We start from the raw sequence: 21,522 nt of genomic DNA, 5'->3' as shown, positions 1-21,522 counted from the left end.
TTGAATAACATTGGAGAGAGGCTACAACCCTTCTCACTGCCTTCCCAACCATTTCTTCCCTTTCGTAGCCCTCAACTTTTATAGCTGCCATCTGGTTTCTGTACAAATTGTAAATACCCTTTGTCTCCCTGTATTTGACCCCTGCCACCTTCAGAATTTGAAAGAGAGCATTCCAGTCAAAATTGTCAAAAGCTTTCTCTAAGTCTACAAGTGCTAGAATCGTAGGTTTGCCTTTCCTTAATCTATTTTCTAAGATAAGTCATAGGGTCAGTATTGCCTCACGTGTTCAACATTCCTACAGAATCCAAACTGATCTTCCCCGAGGTCGGCTTCTACCAGTTTTTCCATTCGTATGTAACTAAACAAGAATGGGAAATGTTTTTGAGAAACACAAATATATATGCATTACAGTCTTGTTATACAAATTTCCAACCAACCAACCCAGATGAAATAAAAGCACTCATTGGCCCATATATAGCGATAGGAAACTTGAAATTTCCTCGAGTGAGACTTGGCTGGGACAAGTTTGTTGGAATAGGTTTATTCTTAGATTCCAATTGTCAACAATTTGGAATGCCCTGCAAACTCAAGTGACAAATTGTATAAAGTTCAACCTTTGTATAATGCCATCGGAAGATGATGTTTAGAACTCTCTCTTGAAGAATCTTTATGTATTGATGAACAGATGGTTCCATTCAATGGTCAGCTTTCAATGTGGAGGCAAGTCGTGTCCTTGGGGAATTAAAGTATTTGTTTTGGCTGGAAGATCTGGTGTTGCTTATGACTTCCTAATATATCAGAATAGTGTGACTGAGCTTGATGAACAGAACAAGAAACTATTCGGCTTAGGTGTGTCTGTTCTCCATTTGTGTGACAGAATAAAAAGTGAAGGACACAAGCTATATTTTGACAATTACTTCTCTTCTTATCATCTTCTTCAAGTACTAAAACACAGAAAAATTTTTGGTGCTGGAACAGTTAGTGTAAAGAGGTTTTTTCTCCTGTGTTGATAAATGACAACAATATCAGAAAGAATGGGAGGGGATTTTCTGACCAGGTTGTCAGTAGAGACAATAATGTAGTCCTGACAAAGTAGCTTGATAACAGAACTGTGGTATTGGGTTCAACTTTTTTTGGAATAGGTAAAGAAGACACTGTTGAACGATGGTACAAAACCTCAAGATCATACGTAAAAATCAGGCTCCCTGAAGTTTTTAAATCGTACCATGAATCAGTGGGTGGAGTAGACTTGTTTGTACAGCTGATTGGACTGTACAGAATCTTTATTAAATCCAGAAAATGGACTATGAGAATACTGATGCATGCCGTTGATTTTGCTTTGGTCAACAGCTGGTTAGAATATCGAAAACACTATTCAGTGAAAAAATTCAAGACAATAAAGCACTTGACTTACTGCATTTTCGAATGAGTTTAGCTGAAAGACTTGTGAGAGCAGGTACAAACACAAAGAGAAGAAGAGGTAGACCAAGCAGTGAAGAAGCTGGAAAAGAGACTCAACAGAAAAGATCCAGAGCAATCAAATGTACATTACGATGGTATTAACCATCTCCCAGTTGTGGATAAATGCAAAGATGGAGGTAGATGCTAAAACACACCATCTCAAGGGAAATCAAAAATAATCTTCAAAAAATGATGTTCACCTTTTCCTAAAAAAATATGCAAATTGCTTTGTGGCCTTTCATACAAAATGAATGTAAAGAGAACAGTCTTCTGTAAGTGTTCATCTTATTAACTGTTCTGTAAATCACAATATCAGTAGGGTGTACTTAAAATTATTAATATAACGTATAGATTCCTGTGTCTTGTAAAAAAATTCCACTTTTGAAAACATTTTGCACAATAAATATTGCTGTATAATTTGTAACTACTGACTTCTTATTTCACATTACCAACACCTCCGAGACCCAATGTCCAATTTATTGGAAAACGTTTCATTTTTTAAACCAAGTATTAATTTTCTGCAATGTTCTTCATTCAGTGTTCAACCTTCAGTTCCTTCTTGTAGTGCTAAAAAGTAATTATTGATTTTTAAAACTTCATAATATTAGCCTGTGTGTAAATAATTTAGTAGCAAAGGTAACAACTCACTGAACAGTTGAGGTAGCCAGTCGTGACAAGTGCATAAATAAGAGTCAAAATTTGCCAGCTTTCAGCAAAAATAACTTTTCATGAAATTAAGACTTAAACTGCTTGCTGTGCAGCCCTGTTCAACTATCACGTGAGCTGTTCTGCCAGGTTCGGACACTCCATTAGTATACTTGTGTCATCAGTAGACATTACAGTTTTTGAACTGCTCTTTGAAGTCATTAGAAGATATTTACGTAGATCAGAACTGAGAGAGGGCCCAGTTCCCACCACTGTGCCAGCCACTCAACCTGTTACATTCCCCTCAGTCTAAGGTTACTTCCATGCATGAGACACAGTCTATTAGTGAGATGCCTGCCTTCCGTCACAGAGATAAGGCTCTGCACATACAAGATGCAGTCAGTGCTGTAACACTTGTTCCCTAAGTAGAAACACAGTCGAAAGCTTTAGCACAGTCAGAATATATCAACAAGATAATTTTCCTGCTTAGCTCTCCAAGCACTTCATTTTTGTGGTCTTATATTGCTTTCTGTGTTGAGAATTCTTTACAAAAGCCACGAGAGACATTTAATGAGTTCTACTCAGTTAAATGAGTCAGTATTGTATTCTAGGTAGATTGTTCAAACAGTTTTGAACAGATTGGAAAGAGTGATACATGTCTGTAATTAGACATGGCATGTGTATCTCCAGTTTTGTACATGGGTGTTTGAATCTGTCAACAAATATTCGTACATTCAGAGTTGTTGATTCAATATTAAAATAGCTGAAGTTGGCACCACATTTTAAGGATGTGCTTCAAAAATAGCCATAACCCATCCAATTACTACTTTTTAATGATCTGATGAATTCTGTTGTCTTCTTAGGCATTGTATTTTTGAAACTGATTATTTCAGTGTAGGATGCACTGTCTACCCAAATAAATCTAACTCATCTGGGAACAGTGTTTGCAGCCACTGTCGAAAAGTGGTCATCGAACTTGGTGGCCAGTGATTTGAAAGTGTCAATGTTTCTGTCAGTACTATTTTCCGTGGGCTGAATTGTATTTGGATTACTAGTTTTGTTTGTTTCTACAAGGTGAACAACTTTGCTTCTGATGTTTTTCCCCCAACATTTGAGGCTTTAATGAAACAAATTGGTTACACATGTATCATTCAGAATATTTTCCATTGCTGGCCACTACTTTCTCCCATCTTTTGGGCAGTGTACAAATCCCGCGTCGAAAAAATTGTTCATCTTTTGAAGCGATCCACAAATTGATCCAATTTGTGACTTCTTCATGAGATCACAAATGTTGGTCAGCCAGGCCATGCGCCATTGATCTAAACAGGTGATAGTCAGAGGGAGCAATATCTGGAGAATATGGCAGGTGGGGTAGGACATCCCATTTTAACGTTTCCAAGTACCTTTTGACCTCTTCTACAACGTGAGGTCGAGCATTGTCTTGCTGAAAATCACTTTATCGTGCCTCTCACTGTATTGTGGCCATTTATCTTTTAATTCTCTGCTCGAATGCATTAATTGTGTTCGATAACAAGCACCTGTGATTGTTTCACTTGGTTTTAACACCTCATAGTACACGGCATCGATCTGGTCCCACCAAATGCTGAGCATGATCTTGGAGCCTTGAATATTCGGTTTAGCTGTCAGTGTGCAAGCATGGCCAGGATATCACCATGATTTTTTGCATTTAGGGTTATCGTAATGAACCCATTTTTTGTACCTGGTCACAATGCGATGCAGAAATCCCAACCGCTTTTGCCTCTGAAGCAACTGTTCACAAACACACAAACGCCGTTCAATGTCTCTTGGTTTCAGCGCACACGGGACCCAATTTTCTTTTCTGAATCATGCCCATGCCCTTGAGACGTTTTGAAATGGCTTGCTGTGTCACTCCCACTAATCATGCAAATTCTTCTCCAGTTTCAGTCAGCAATGTCTCCAATTCTGCATCTTTGAAAACATTCTCTCTTCCACCCTTATACTAGTCTATGAAGTTAAAATCCCATTCTTGAAGCTTTGAAACTACTCAAGACACATTCTTTCACTAATAGCATCATTACCAAATGTACTTGAGACATTTGATGAGACTCAGCCTCTGTTTTCTTCGTACTGAAACAAAACAGTAACACCTCCTGCATATGACGAGAATTAGGCTTGTAAACTGACATTTTCAATCGAGAACAACTTTATGATGCAGACACAAATCGACTAATGTATGAATGACGTTTTATTAACCGAGGTCCAAGCTAACTGCCTTATGTCTGTGATCTGTTTCTTTCGACCGCTACTTACTGTTGTTGCCACCTATCCGCTACTTACCGTTGTTGCCAGCTATCGGCAAACGACGGAAGCAAAGTTGTGCACCTTGTACTATAATCTGTATCCAACTGGACAGTAAACTTTACCATTAACATTTGACCATATCAAGTCAGATAAATCTTTGTACAATTAAATCACTGGGCCCGAGAACCAATCAATTGTTAGCAGTTGTTGCACTATGTCTTCTATCTGTGTAGCGAATTTCCCTGTGGGAGATAATCCGAACCTGGATATCAACACCTCTAGATGTTCAATCTGTGTCTAGCTGCTTTATCAAACTTGAGACACTTCCTGCTGGTGGCCTGTGACCTGTCAGCACTACAAGCTTGTGTGTTTCATGATCCACTATTTTGGAAGGCACTAAATCAGTGGCCGTCAGACTGTGGCCTCAAGTGTTCGTGCAGCCTGTGGTTCTCAGATGCATTATAATGATATGCTTCTAAAGGCTAACAGCGAATCGAGAAATGTAGACTATTTTTAAGGGCTTCTTAAAGCTGTCATTTTCCTGCTCAGTAACAACAAAAACAATATTTACTGGGGGAGTATATTTTTAGATGAATTTAATTTTAGCTGATGTTGTAGTGTGGAAACTGCGAGGCAGGAAGAGGTGAGAAAGGTTATTATTGTGTGTCTTCATCTACATCTACATTATACTCTGCAAGTCACCTAATGGCGTGTGGCGGAGGGTACATTTTGTACCACTAACTGAGGTCTCCAACCCTGTTCCACTCACAAACATTGCGTGGGAAGAACGATTGTCGGAAAGCCTCTGTATTGGATCTATTTTCTCGAATTTTGGTCATTACATGAGGCATATGTGGGGAAAATTAATATTTTGTCCGATTCTTGCTGGAAAGTGCTCATTTGAAATTTCAAAAGTATATCTCTCTGTGTTGCACAATCCACTCTTTTAATGTCTGCCAGTGGAATTTGTTGAACATCTCCATAATGCTCTCACACTGACTACGGGATCCTGTGATGACACATGTCACTCTATGTTGGATCTTTCTCTCTCTATCAGTCCTACTTGGTAGGGATCCCAGATATATAATACTCAAGAATTGGTTGAACAAGCACATTATAAGCCACTTCCTTCGTGGATGAGTTACATTTCCTTAAGATTCTTGCTATGAATCTGAATCCGGCATCTGCTTTTCTTACTATTTGTTTTATGTGGTCAATCCATTTAAGGCCACTGTGGACACTTACTCCTAGATATTGTATGGTAGATACTGTTTCCAGCAGATTGTCATCAATAGTGTGGCTATACAGTCACGAATTTCTTTTGCTACATGTGCTTCCAAGACTGACCACTCATGGATGTGTGTCTCATTCCAATTAGTCATTAATTTCAGATGGTCACCTCCAAATGTGGTTCATACTTTTCGCAAGCAATATGATATTAAATTAAGATTATTGTAATATAATGTAATGGGTAGAAGGAAACTGACACTAAAAACATTTAGTAATCATTTTTGGTTGTGTCTCAGACTGTATAATGCATTTAAATACAAATAAAATTACTAATATTAATCAGTTAATCTCCATTCACACAGACAACAGTACTTCATCAGGCAATTACAGTCTCGCAGTTTTGGGGCTGCTGAAGATGGTGGCTATCTGAGACACAGAACAGTAGACTCAAAGTGTTCCAAGTGATGCTGACTTTTAACTGTCAATACTTGAGGGGGGGGGGGGGGGGGCAACCAGTGTAGCCTGCCAATTGATAATAAGATCGGTACATATGTGGCCTGTGATGCCACCCCACAATGCCAGGCTCTCAAACAAAAGAGTTGGGCGACCGCTACACTAAATACATGTTCTTGAATATCTTTGGTTTTGTCCAAATTGATGTGTTTTGTTGTACTATTAGTAGTTTCAAGTACAATTTTATTTGTTCTGCAGCTCTGTCTTTTGGGTGAATTTACCTTAAAAGGCCTAGTGAATACACTGGAATATCTCAGCTACTACTGTGCCTAGACTGAATGGATCTGGCAGTCAGTCCTGTAAGTCATCCCTCATCTGAAGCCTCGGATGCAAACCATGTCATGCATGATGCGATCGATTGAGGGACAATATGATAGTCCCTCTCCCATGAGTGATTTTTCATGCTCTACAGTCTACATTAGGAATGTTGATATTTCAAAAAATATCAGGAATCCAATATATCAGTATTTTTTAAAATATCATTACCACCCCTCAATGTATTGAAAAAGAATTGATATATCAACAGAAAAAACATCAACATACTTGCCTATAATAATATTAGCTGCATTGTATTGTAAAATACTGCCAGTTTTAGAGTTGTATACTAGAGTATTGATTTATTATTAGGTATTCTGTACATCAACCAGGTAGCTGCCTGCCTATCCCCCTTGCAGCAAATTTGAAAGGAAATCGATGCCCATTCAAGTTTGGTGATAACCACTTTGCTAACAATGGTAACTCTATGTAAAGGGCACAGTAAGAGGTGCCCAATGGATCCGTTGTTGTTTCATCATACACCAGATTTGTTCAAACACTTCTTGTCCACTTCCCTATTTTTACATTTCTGCCAATGCAGGCAACCTGGCAGTTGTCTCAAAATAGAACGGTGAAACTAAACATTGCAGTTTTTGTCAGTACCGCTGAGCACCAATTGCGTCAGCATTCCTCATGTCCAGTGCGAAGACCAATCTTGTCATTTAGATTTTTGTTCATCATTTTCAACAACTGTTTTTAGAGAATGAAGATGTGAAGAAAGAGCACACCAATTGCATTAAAAATTGTTTTTAACGCCACTGGTGTGCTATTTTTCCACATTGGAAATCTTATTCCATTCACATCACCACCCCCTCCCCTCCCCTCCCCCCCCCCCCCCAAATGCAATGACAGCTCTTCTTCTTTTGAATAACATATACTTGCTCCGCACAGTCGAAATGAAACATTGGACATGACAAAAGCTCAAAAAGTAGTAAGAATCCTGCACAGAGCAAAAGTAAAATTATGTTCTACTGCAATTTCAAAAGAACAACTGCAAATATTTACTGAAAATTGTGTACAAAAAAATAAATGAAATTAAAATAGTGGCACTCGATATTGTCATGTTTTGATATCAATATATCAGGGGGAAAAGTATCACTGACGTTTATTGATATGTTATAGACAGCCCTAGTCTGGATTAACACATTCCATCAAATGCTTTATCTCGGGCTTATTGTCCCACTAGTAGGTTGACTTGATGTTCACTCTAGTGAGAGGGCCATTATCAGAAATGCGTCTGATGTTATCCTTATATTAAAAACAAAGATTCCAAGACTTACCAAGCGGGAAAGCGCCGGCAGACAGGCACATGAACAAAACACACAAACACACACACAGAATTACGAGCTTTCGCAACTGGCAGTTGCTTCGTCAGGAAAGAGGGAAGGAGAGGGAAAAATGAAAGGATGTGGGTTTTAAAGGAGAGGGTAAGGAGTCATTCCAATCCCGGGAGCAGAAAGACTTCCCTTAGGGGAAAAAAAGGACAGGTGTAAACTCGCACACACACACACACACACACACACACACACACACACACACACACACACACACACACACACACACACACACACACATATCCATCCGCACATACACAGACACAAGCAGACGTAGAATGGGCATTACTACTACAGACTGCAGCATGCAATACTGTTAACTGTTCTTGCACCACTGCCAGATCAACTCAAAGTACTGAGGTGAGCTGCTCTCTTTCCAGTACATGTACTGGCAGTGATGACCATAGAATCTCCTGTAGCGACCAGAATCATTCCTCGGGTAGGTTGTATTACAAATCCCACATAAAATAACGTTGACATTCCTCAAACTGTTTGCTCATTCTAACTTATCCACTACAATAGTCAAAAGCACCAAAAAGTTTTGTTCAAAGAAAGATATCACTTGACGGATTTCTGATAACATGTTCAAAAAAATGGAACTGTTCAGCAACAACTGTGTTACCTAACTTAAATGCACTGTATCTTATAAGGTTAAACACCTCATGTAACAAATTTTACTTTCAAAAGAAAATGAAAATTATTCACGGAAGGTAACTTTATATATGTAAAGGACTATAAATTATATGCAAAATGTTACATTCACATCATTAAGTGACATCAAATTATTCGCTCTTAAGTGTCAGTTGCTGAAGATTTTGAGAGAGATGGTATGTTTACGCACACAGAAACAGAAGTTGGTTTACTTCACAGCCACTACATATAACTCACCTTTGATGTACTATGATGTTGTAATGTATAATCTTCTAGGTACAGGTCTGCCAATATTGCTGTAGTCATGAATGAGCTAAAATTAAACTTTTGGAACCATGAAACTGTAAAACTGCAGTGTCGAAACTATTAATTTAGCTAATCTGGACAGCAGTTAAATTCTTTAGTCATTTTTATGATTCTACTGTTCTTTTAACGCAGACTGCGGGAGTACAGCAGTGACATAGTCAATACTGACTACATGTTGCCATTGCAGTCATTGGGTCCGAGAGACTGGTCATGAATTTTGATAAACTACTATGTGAACAAGACATTGAGTTCTATAATTGAAAGCATCAGTTTCTGCTTGTTGGTAAATCCTATTATCTTTAGAACAGGACATATAGTAACAATTCAGTCATGGAGGCACCCACATTAAAAAGAGCAACAGAACTGTACCCAATGACAAAGAATTTTATTGCTGTCAGATTACACTGCCAGTTTAAAATTTCACAGTTACAAAAGCTACTCAACCTACAAAAGTTAAATTACAGCTCAGAATCTTTAACGTACTCTTGTTTTTTGAGCATGTGACGACTGTTTTTTTTTTTTTTTCTCTCTCTCCTTTTACCAGGTCTGCAAATTGTTCAGTTACAAGTTTCAAGCCTTTTTTAAATGCTTGCATAAAGAGATGAAAGTTTGAAAAACGAGATGAACTACATATCGTATACTACAGTGATGAACCATTGACATTTGTTCTAGGGATGTCTCACTTACATATTTGTTCCATCCTTTCACAATCTGCAAGAACATGCTTCGGTTAGCCATTTTCTAAAAGCAGCTCACTAACATCTGTAGTGTAAAAATTTAAAGCAAGGCCATTGAGTAAAACCACTGTCTTTTTCCATCATTTACTACAGCCCTTTGTCGGTGCTCCTTTCCTTCTTGTGGCACAAAATATCTCAATCAAAAACAAACCATTTCTGCTTCTGATTCAAATTAAATTGGTCATCCACATAAAATAAACAACCAGAAAAGCCTCGTGATTAAACCCTACTGAAATATGAATTAAAATTACTCCCCATCCAGACACTGACACACTCCTCTGTTAATTACTTCCACAGCCTAACACAGCATGCTACATTCATTTCCTGAGGCAAGACCTAAGCCAGAGTGTGCATAGCTGCATATTCCAGAGACATGTGAATTATTTAGCAAAATTTTATGCCTGTCACAAACAAATACTTTGGTTGCCTAAGATTCTAACTGTGCCCAGATGCAAAACTGCCATATTAACTCCTCGGTTTAACAAAATGTTTAATCTTTCAACATGTCTGCAACATTCTGTGGCAATACAATAAACTGAACTGTTCTAGATCATAGCAAGGAAGTTGTAAATTGATTGTGGGTTAGTTGGATGAAATACAATGGAGTGAAGTTGTTATAAAACTTTTATTTTGCACTTTTAACCACATTGACCAGTCTGATTACTAATAAAACATGCATTTGTTCGAAGATTGCACAGAATAAAACCAGTGATTAAAAATGCTAATAGACATAAAGAAGATTGTACATGCAGTGTACCATGTAAATGAAAAGGTATTGACTGCTAAACACTGTCAGACAGTGATCTTTCTCAGAAGTTAGAAGACAATGTACATTGTCAGTATTTACAATACCAAGCCACTACAAATACTTGCCTGGCAAGAAAAGTAACTTAAAAATTGGTATGGTATCAATGGGACACTTTACATTGTGCCTATTATGGCTACTCATTTATATTATTTCCAACACATGGAATCTTACACATTAGAAACAATGCTAAAACCGTATTTGGGAAATTCAGTTATGTGATGTTAATAATGCACAAGTAATGCTGTCTCCCTTACAATCCACACAGCTCCTGAGTCAACCACATCAACTACAGGAAGAAAATAAGAATACCAACAAAAATGCTGAAGAGGCAAAAACTTTCCCCAAAAACTTTCCAAGTGCTTGTTGTTCCTTTAATACCAAAAGAACTGTGTTCCTCTAGTCAGTCTTTTCAACAATACACAAAATTTGTACTGATACATGTTTACCTTCATCCTGCAGTGTAAATCACCTTCACTTATTGCAACTTACATACTGTGCACTACTTACAATTGACAACTCACTTATTCCTGCTCTTAAATTACTTACAATATCAGATGTTACAAAATCAACTTAATGATGACAGTTTTACTCGCTATGCATACAGCAATACTTAAGTATCTCTCACCGCTCGTATACCAGTGAATGTTACAACACACAGAGACTACACAAACTAATCCCAGTTTTCCTCAGAACACAGAGTCCCAATCAGATCCACATGTACAACTGTCAGCCAGACGGTGACCACCGGTACCTAGACATCGGTGGCATATACCCGGGAACAGTCCATTAATTCCTCCCAAACAGTTCTCACTGCACACTCGTTCCGAAATGCCTTCACCGATCCGATTCTCCTGCGACCCCACCGACACAAACTCCATCAGCGGACGATACAAATGGCACCCTGCCCGGGGCCCTTTAGAAATACACCTCATTCTTCCCTCCGCCCACCTGCAGGCGGACGGGCTTAGCTCAGTCCTCGGTCCGCGTCTCCGTCTCCGCCGTGCTCCGCCTGGTGGCAGACGTCGACACTGCTGCGACAAGCGCCTTACGCAGGGCATCCACCAGCCTCTCCAGCTCCTCCGCACGGACCTTCAGCCGGGCATTCTCCCTCTCCAACCTCTCACGTTGCTCCTGCATCTCGGCTTCACGCATCTTGCGGTTTTCACGAGACCTCCGTGACGCTTCGTTGTTCTTGTCTCTCAGTTCCCTGTACCGGCGACAGATCGGGACGTCATCGGCCGACGAAGTCGAGACCGTCCGCCTCCTCTGCCTCGGAGGCTCGTGCTGCACCCTCTCCCGACGAGTCCCGCGGGGTGCACGCCGCTTCCTCCCGGTCGTCCGCCGCCCGTCGCCCGACTCCCGTTCGAGCTCGTCTCCGTACTCGCTGTCGTCCGGCAAGTATTCTTCTTCTTCGTAGTCGTCTTGCAGCTCTTCTTTGATAGCCTGGAGGACTCGCCTCGAAGCCGCCCTCTGCGGCCTCTGGACAACTGCGTATGATGGACTTTCGTGGCCGTCCGGGCTGTCGGTCTTCCGGATGACCAGCTGCAACTTCTCCCGCTGCCGGTTCGTGTCCCGCGAATTGCCTGTGTTGTGCTGCCGGTCGGTCTCCGATGTCCTGTCGTCCCGTCCTTTGTCAGCACTGAGGGTTAAGTCGTCCTTTACGTCGGGTAAGTCGTCCTTTACGTCTGAAGGGGCAGTTTTCTCGCCGGCGGGTGCAACACGAGCAGAGCTCGAGTTGGGCACCCACCCGTCTCTGCACAGGGCTGCCAATGGATCCGGCACTTCCTCAGGCATTCCGTCCTGTAACAATAATCGAATTGGGTCAATATCAAATGGAAAGAGCAGAAATGTGAGAAATGATCAGTAATTTCTACACAATTTAAGTTGTGTAATCATCTGAGAAAATTTATACTTTATCATGAATATGCAATTAAATAGCAACTTACAGCAAGTACAGAAATGAAGAATTAAGCATGTACCCCAAAGTGTCAGTAAACTGCTACAGTCATCGCCATTTCCATCTTAAAAAGTGAACAGCAGTATTGCACGTTACATGAGGTTAAGGGAAGGGACATACCAGACTCCAGTGAAGGAAACACTGGACTGTAGACAGAGTGGTGTGCAACGAGAAAGCCGGCAGCAGGTTCTCTTAAGATACTGTTAAGAACTGTGGTACTGTCTGACAGTTCAGTCAGTTGCAAAAATTTCATGATGCACAGTAAACATTTGGCATAATTTTTTAATTAGGGCGATTACTGTCATAGCTACAGTGCATGTATGTGTACTCTATGGAGCAAGAGTACCCATCCAATAGCTGGTGAGGTTGGCGGGCAAACAGAGAGTACAAAGACAAAAGGTGACTCGTAAGTAGCCATAATAAAGTTCCAGTTCCAACTGCATCAAAAACCTGTGGAATACAGACTTTTAAATCACTTTTAAAACAAAAACACCCAACTATACATTTTTTTTCTTTCCTTGAGAGGTAGGGGGGAGAGGGCGCAGCCCCCTTTAACCCCGGGTATGGGCACCCTTACCGTGGATGACAGGAAAGAAATGCACTAAGTATTACACAAAGAAATAAAGTGATTGAGTGCAGAGTGTAGTAACATTTTAGTAGAGAATGAGCAGAAGAGGATAACTCAAACTAACGGAGTGGGGAAGGCAGAAAACACGAATGTGACACCAGCTCCATGTTTCTCGGCCTCTCTCCAGTACAGCACGCCACACGCATGCCTCTGTCCGTGCAAACCACATTCATGTCCAGCAACTGCTCTCAACAGTTACACGGTAGACAAGAAGAATATGATACTTTTGCTCACCTCCAGGAGGAACTTCATGAGATCGAAGTCCTGCGGCACCGACTGGAACAGGTCTCCCGAAGCAGTGCCCGGAGTGACCTGTAAAGCCACCGCAGAGACACTCGGCACCGGCAACTCGACTTTAAGGCCATGCCGTCGGCGAGCTGGTGCGGAGTGCCTCGATCCGGCAGTGTCGTCAGGTGCGGGACTTGGCTCGGACTCGACGACGTGGCGCGTGTGCTGCGGCCACCCTTCGTTCTTCACTATCACTTCTTCGGCAACTGGCGGAACCACTTCTTCGCGGTCGACCACGAGAAACACTTCGTCACCTGTCATCGCAGTAGTGGTAGTAGTGTACGTCTCTGTGCCTGCGAGTTCCGACTTCGTGAATAACGGCATAGCACTATCGCCGAATGTCACATCATGAGAGTAACGGACAGGATTGAGTTGGGTATATTCACTGGCTGTGTAGTCTCTTCCCACATTATTGTTGTTGTCATCATCATTATTATTATTGTTATTGTTGTTGTCACTAATCATTATATCCATTTCTTCAGCAGGGGTATCTGACTCTTCTGTCTCCTTCCACCCCTCAATACTGTAGTTATCATTTAATCCCATAGTATCATTTAGTCTCCACGAGTAGTCGACAGAGTCATTTCCAGGGACCGTCCTAGACGGTATGTCGAAGTTTGGTTCCTTGGTAAGGTCTGAAAAAGAATATAGTAATTAATTCCATACTACCATTTCTTACGTAAAATAATTGATTAGTATTTTGCTGTGCACCATATATATTTCATGCACGACAAGTATGAGAATTAGAACTTTCACAAATGGTATAATAAAAAGAGAGATTTTTTTGAAGGATGTCCCAACACATATCGCATTTAGCAGCGTACATAAACATGCAATGTGAGCTGCTACTGCCTGTATCAAGAGGCCGAGAACTCACTAGACCGGCCGGACGCCAGTCAGATGCCACGACTGGCACAAAAAGTGGTTGACAGATGCGCAAAGTCGCAGAAAGACCTTTCCTCACACTGGTCATTGTCCGCACAAGATATGACACGAGTTCTCTCAAATGTGTCACCAGTTTTCAGAGATAGATCTGCCCGAAAGAGCGGACATTAACTCAGCACTGGTAACTCACAACCACAGTGTGTCAATACAGAGACAGTTCCTCATTGTTTTTTTCTCAGGTCACTATAACTATATTTACCAATTCCCCTGTCACAATAATAATGGCTTTTTGTTCAAGCTCACTTTAAGCTGCTTTATGTTCATAGCAGCTATCTCTGTAATTAAATTCTATGGACAACAATCTGGTAAACTGTTTAAGACATGATACTTCATTCTGGGAGGAATAGGATTTAAATACCCACTGTTCACTGGGTTTTGTAGTTCCCTAAGTCACCTCACGTGAGTGCCGATATTTTTCTTTAATAGAATGTCCTAATCTGCTCCTTTCCCTGTACCAGTCCGATCAGAGCTAGAATCCAGTTTCCGTAGACCTTTTGGTGACAAATTCTTAACCTTCGTATTCTTTTTCTCTCTTCTTTTGATGTTCCATTTTTCATTAAAATTGAGCTATATGTTAGAATTCTAAAAGAACTTGGGATATAGTATGAGCGAGTCTCACCTATGATTGGGGTGTTGAGTTCACCCTCTGGTTGTTCTGTGAAGGCTGATGTGTTGCAGTACTGCTTCAGGTCCATGAAGCTTTCCATGCAACTGGCTGCCGTCACGAGGTCTGGAGGCTGCTCGCCCCAGCAAGAGATCACTTCTGAATGCTCTGCAGTACCCACGTACTCTCCCATTTGAGGAGCGACTGCGGAGCTTGCGAAGAACATGGACGCGGACATCGGTGATGTCACTGTGGGAGAGAAGACACCATAAATTATAACCGACTCCTAAGAATTGAGAACCTGGTATTTGTTTAAAACTTCAGAATCACTCAGTCAGAGAAGTAATTCTGCATACTGTGTCATGTAGCTGCCTTAATTGTAAATCTCAGTCTCCTAACTTATTGACCTGCGTAGAATGTGAAGTTCTTAAGTATAGGAACAATCTTACTTTTTTTTCTCTGAATTCCAACCAGAAAAACATTTACACCGAAATTGTAATAACGAAATTAACACCTAACAATGTCAGAATTTCCACTTTCAACTAACTGTAATCTAACAGCTCATTCACTGTCACTACCCGATAAAAATATCTTTAGCAGTAGCAAATTTTTTGATTGTGAATTAGTAACATATAATTTATTCTATCTCTGTTTCAGAGGTTCAACAGTACACAGATACTGTGCTGGAACAGCATTTATTCAGCATTTTTTTAAAGCATCCAATTGCAGCAAATAGATTTATTTGGAGCAGCCTTATAGTATGCCTACAACCAATAAAGTTGCCCCATGTCACTCACGGTACTTGTTTTAATAGGCTCTTTTGTGCCCAAGTTACTTAAATCTATAGAGAATGCACAACTCATGAACTCAACTTAATTGATCTCAAACAATGGAAAAAAGAAAGACTATTACTCATATACACTGGAGACTTCAAATGGTCAATATGCACATTAACATGAAATGTAACACGGGAGTTCAGGGAATGTTCTGCACAACACTTCAAATATACAAGCTACTGATGACTGGGATGAGTGGTCAGGACAGGGACAAGTGTGAACTTTGGAGAGATGCGAGGAAGCAACAGGAATGAGTGTGGAAGGTGTGAGGGGAGGGGACTGGAGTGAACCAGGGACGAGAATGTATTTGAGTGAATGTGACAGGGGAGAGGGATGGTAGTGAATGTGGAAGCAGTGAGGGGAGGGAGGTATGGTGGGGAGGGGTGGGGAAAAGGGGAAGGGAGGGATGGTAGAGATTGTGGGAGGGGTGAGAGAGAGGGGAAGGGAGGGATGGTAGTGAATGTAGAAAAGGGGGGGATGGTAGGGATTGACGAGCAGATGAGTGGAAGAAAAAGATGTCGGTTAGACAACCTGAAAGTTAGGTAGTCAATGTGGCATGGCAATGGTGGTGGAAGTGGTTAGCAGAAATGATGGCAGTGAATGTGAATGTGTGAGGGGAAGGGGTGGTAGCACAGTTGTCTGCAAAAGAGGTGAGGAGGAGCACTTACGCTCCTGGTGTCAGTGCAGAGCTTTTGGTCACTTGTGGAAGTTAATAAGGTGGGAGGAAGAGAGAGGAGTGAATCTAGCAGAGAAAAGGAGAATCTTCATTGCCCCTGAAAGAGGACATAATAATTCTATACTTACGAGTCTCCGGCGAAGCCGCCCAGCTTGCCGACGAGGGGGGCGAGGGCGTGAGTGTGGGTACAGTGTCCACGGGTCGCGGCAAAGGTGACGGCTGAGCCCTCTTCGAGGCACGGTGGGTTCCTACCCCACTGGGAAGCCCATTCCTCCTGCCGAGGGGTGGCTTCTCTCCGTTGAGGGCAGGCAGGGAGGACAACACAGGTGCTGGCTTGAGCGGGTGACATCTTGCAGACGATTGCTATTAGAAATAAAAGAAAAGTACAAAATGAGCATTCTGAAAAAACAAGACGGTAACATCTCTCTCTCTCTCTCTCTCTCTCTCTCTCTCTCTCTCTCTCTCTCTCTCTCTCTCTCTGTGTGTGTGTGTGTGTGTGTGTGTGTGTGTGTGTGTGTGTGTGTGTGTGTGTGGGTGGGTGGGTTTTTTTTTGGGATGGGGTGGGGGGGTTGAGTTAATGGTGCAAAACTTGAAAGTAATTTACTGGCCACATTCATGCTCAGTAATATGAAACAAATTTCCACCCCCTGGAAATGTACACTGTTGTGATTATGACCACTTTGCTTATGTATAGCTTTACATAGCATTACATAGCACTCTATTTAGGAGAAGGAACAGGCTGAAGTATAAGTACAGTGGTAGTGTTGGCAGCAGAAATTCTGAGACAGGTCAAGTGTGTGCTGTATGCGTGAAAATGTAGTGTAGCATGAAATGTCATTAAATCAATAAATAACAATAGAAAGTAGCATTCTCTGAACTGGAAATGGAACTTAATGTACTTTCAAACTGGTGGTAGTAGTATTTACACTTCACGTTCCTAATTCAGTTTTACTTCAGAATAATTCTACCCATGTACTTCTGTCAACATCATCGTTTCAGGAATTCCATCAAACATCCCAGCAGTTGCTAGCACAATGGACTCTCATTCGGGAGAACGACGGTTCAATCCCACGTCCAGCCACTCTGATTTAAGTTTTCCTTGATATTCCTAAATCACTCCAGGCAAATGCAGGGATGGTTCCTTTGAGAGGGCACGACTGACTTCCTTCCCCATCCTTCCCTAATCCGATGACCTCACTGTCTGGTCTCCTCCCACAAACACACCCCCACCCCCCCCCCCTCCCTGCAGTAAGAGGAAAGTGAAGAGGAGGCCACGATTTGTAAAATCAGTATGCCAGTGGCAGATGATGTGAAATATCCCAATTATGGTAGAATAAAATGTTATTGACTGTTAGTTCTCTTCTGTTGCCACACCACACCAAGTATGAATAATCAAACCTCTACTCTATTCAACGCCACCCTAATACTTTCACCAAAGTGTAATCAAATAATATTTGTAATGATAATTTTAGTAATTAATGAAAAATATGAAAACAAGTTCATTTCCAGTTCATTTCTCACACACTGCTTTAAACTATGCTTCACCTGCATTTCTTTAGCAGCAACATAATTTCAAAATTAAGTCAACAATGACCACAATTTCACTTATTTTTCAACAAAATGGTGAAGCTGAATAATGCAGTGTTCCACCTTAAATAAAATGATCAGTTAGTTCAGCCTGTTTGCATTCCCTGCATTTCTTCACTAATGTGATTGTTCTCAAGAATTGCTGATAGTTACAGTTTGTTCCAAATGTCAGCACAAAATATGGCAGACTGTACAGTGCAGGTGCAGCAGCACTCGTAAATAACAGAGGCCAAGTGTCTGCTGCCTACAACTGAGTTCAAGTACTGCCACACAATAAAGTACTGTCACACAATAAAGTACTATTGAAGTGGAGGGAGTCTGCATTATCTATTAACACGAGATAGCCAATGAAACTGGCTATGCCCGGTTACTCTGCAGAGAGGTTGAACTTGAGACGATCATTATGGTGAGGAGGCAGCAGCAGGCAGGTGAGATTCTGGTGAAGCACGCTACTCTCCACAGCTTTTGCGACATACACACACACACACACACACACACACACACACACACAGACACACACACACACACACACACACACACAATCTCTCTCTCTCTCTCTCTCTCAACCCAACCATCACATTCAAAGCTCTGGACAGTGTCGTTGCAATACCAGGCTCTCTCTCCCCTGACTGCCCCCCTCCTCCCATCAAAAAAATTAATATAAAAGATTAGAAAGTTCAAAAAATGTTACCAGATAGTCCACAGGTGTGCTAAGATTGGACCACATTGGGAAAGAATGGGTTAACCGAGGTGACGTGAATGCTTAAGACTCGAGTCTCGTCTCGAGCACCACAACTTTCTAGGAGTTGACTTTGTAGGGTGCGTACTGCTGCTGCCCAAATATAGGCACCTTTAAAAAAGAAGCCAGCAATGTTAGCAACACAAGAGGAGACAAACACAAACAGTGCTGTCGGGGGTAGGCGCAGGCGGGCGGGCACCCGGCGGGCGCGGCCTCCGGAGGCGGTCCGAACCGTGCGGCCGCCACACCGCGCCTACCCCGCCCTTAGGAACAATAATATCTAGCAGCCTGGTCACTACCACATATATATTTGGGCAACAATTTGCAGTTGCATCTTACAATGTACTACCATTGCAGTACGATTTATTTCACATGGGCTGATGTTGGTCACTGCAAAAGCTGCACATAAAACTCTATGTGCAACCTAATTTCATCAAGTGTGCTCCTGCTTCTCTCTCTCTCTCTCTCTCTCTCTCTCACACACACACACACACACTCAAGCGCGCGCCACGCGTGCACCCCCCCCCCCCCCCCCCCCCCCCACACACACACACACACACACACACACACACACACACACACACACACACACACACACACACACACACACACAGGAGCAACACAAATCTGGTAATTTAAAGATAACTTTGAAAATGTGATCAGGCCACTGACACTGTTTTACCAACCTCTGACAAAACACTTCTGCTCAGAGACAAGAAGTACAACACGAGGATGGGAAGTGAAGGTGGGTTCAAAACATCACAATGCGTTCCTCAGTAACCAACACAGTCCAGTGGAAAAAAATCATGCTCTCTAATGCAAGTATATTACAACAGCAAAAAAATGTACAAATGCCTGGAAGATCTTTTTGTGGACAGGTCTGAGGAAAATAAAGTTTTTTGGATTTTGTATGAACAGAACCTCATTTTAGAAATTAGTGGTAGTACAATGTTCACTTTTATCGATACAGTTTCAACTACACAGTACTTACTCCTTAGGACAATTAACAAGGAAGTTAACTGAAAAATCCAGAACAGAAAATTTATCCTTTCTACTGCAGAAAGAAAAAAAAAATGTTAAAACATACATAGAAATACTGATAGGCAAGTGAAGAGAACAAATTAATTTCACCAGCTAGGTAGCAGATCAGAAATGAGTTGCTTTACTTACCTTTAGTCTGTCAGGATGTGCACAACGAATGGTGGCGACTTGCGCTTGCTTTTTTAAAGGGATAGTTGAGTCTTTCTCAACCTGTAACAGAAAAAAGACGCCCATGTTGGTGGAATGCTGTAACACCTCAGACACAGAAATCATACCTGCGAAATGAAATACTTGCCACTAAGTATCAAAGAAAAACTTCTGATCATCTAAAATGAACACACAGTCATTTACATCAATATTACTTAATGATTTGCTTTACATCTGAAAACAATTGCCTCATACAAGACAGTAATGTCGAGGGTACATCTTAGATTGTCACAGCATTGCTCTATATGTTATTGGGGACGAAGTGGGGAAAAAAACTGTTCGGATTTGGGCAACAGTGTGATAATGGCCCTCCACTGAAACCATAGCTGTAGTGATGATTGGTATGTCACACTGCCCAAGCTTTATATTAGCCTCTAAGATAATAATTTTGTGATGAGTTGGGAAGCCGACGAATGTGAAATAAAGTTTGTAATACAAGCTTGCTCTGTAACATCGCCTAATGACTTCATTCGGTGCTTATTTCACGAACTTTTCGTTATAAACTACGAAGATAAATATGTGATAATGGACAAGTCTTCGCCGAGTATTTTGACGCAAATAAGAGAAACGAAAGGAGTGGTCCACTGTGCAGCTTTTACCCCGATTTGTACTACACGTATTATGAAGAATGATGTAAACATCAACGCGTCTGCAGTGGAGCAGAATATAAACTTGTCTCGCAGTGGCTGAACACTCTCAGATGACTCAATTTGCACCTATCGTCACTTAATCCTGTCCCCTCCGACTACAAAATACTTTTTACCTGATGTTGGTTATGCTCTGTTGGCCTGTGAACACTCGCTTACCCGGCCGTTACAGAAAGCAAACGTAAAATTTCAGTTTTCTGGACGATTCTTCCACTCCACGGCACCAACTACAGCACAGCATCTTTGAAGGATGCCGCCCTGTGCTTTGAAGTAGAAACACGCGTTATCACCGGCAGCGCCCAGGCGATTGAGCGTTACGTAACGAAACGGCAGCGCGCTGCGCTCCGATCTAGAAATTCCGACTCTTTTCTTTGCGGCCGCCGTCCTTCTAATCAGTCTTTCACAGAAAAGGAAAAGAATTCTTCGCTCTCGCAATGTTCCAAGACGCAAAAGGCACAGCCGGTGCAAAACTGAACTGCAGCCACACCGTGACGTTCGGTTTACAAATACCACAACGCATCAGCATTACACTTCCATGCAGAAGAGAATGAATTAACACTTACGACGCGCGGTCACTTCTTGTTGAAAACTCAAGCAAGTACAAATAGAACGCAAATGCTCCAAGCTATAAATCGCATACGTACGTTCGTCGGTAACGGTAAAACTTTTTGTCGCTTCCTGTAGCAAACGCGCCTTCCACTACACTTTCGTCTTTGAATTCAACATTACACGATTTGCCATCACTAATGAAATACAGCATATTAAAATAAACAACGCGGAGTATATGGCGAAAATAACTGTGTTTAGAGAACTGCCGAAAGAGAGGAGTACGGTGAGACAACCTGCGTCAGAAGAGAACACTGCCACTCATGTTAAGCCGATTTCCATCAGAAGACAAATTCTCGGTAATTTCCGTCCTCTTATTTCAATTACGTGAATTAGTCATGCGTAAGACTTAATTACGGCAGCATCCACGTGACTTGCAGAATTTTGCAAGTATTGCGCAATGTTGCGCAATCCCATAAAACATGTCACATGTCTGTCCCACTTTGAATCTGACATTCAACAACACGCGATCTAGTGT

General features: G+C 41.5%; 1 protein-coding gene across 1 annotated transcript in view; it reads right to left on the bottom strand.

Moving 5' to 3' along the window:
- Window positions 1-10,081: 10,081 nt before the first annotated feature.
- The window catches only part of LOC126293199 (serine/threonine-protein kinase fray2-like), a 98,379-nt gene continuing 86,938 nt past the window's right edge, over window positions 10,082-21,522 (bottom strand). The window contains exons 3-6 of the mRNA XM_049986323.1: window positions 16,346-16,580; window positions 14,721-14,954; window positions 13,103-13,791; window positions 10,082-12,083 (exon numbers count right to left, since the gene is read on the bottom strand). Coding sequence (XP_049842280.1) covers window positions 11,253-12,083; window positions 13,103-13,791; window positions 14,721-14,954; window positions 16,346-16,580 — 1,989 coding nt within the window. The 3' untranslated portion in view covers window positions 10,082-11,252. The remainder of the gene's footprint in view (window positions 12,084-13,102; window positions 13,792-14,720; window positions 14,955-16,345; window positions 16,581-21,522) is intronic.

The sequence above is a fragment of the Schistocerca gregaria genome, chromosome 10 (genome assembly GCF_023897955.1).
Source record: "Schistocerca gregaria isolate iqSchGreg1 chromosome 10, iqSchGreg1.2, whole genome shotgun sequence".
Lineage (NCBI taxonomy): Eukaryota > Metazoa > Arthropoda > Insecta > Orthoptera > Acrididae > Schistocerca > Schistocerca gregaria.
Note: the sequence above shows the minus strand (reverse complement) of the source record. Positions and strands in the feature narration are given on the sequence as shown.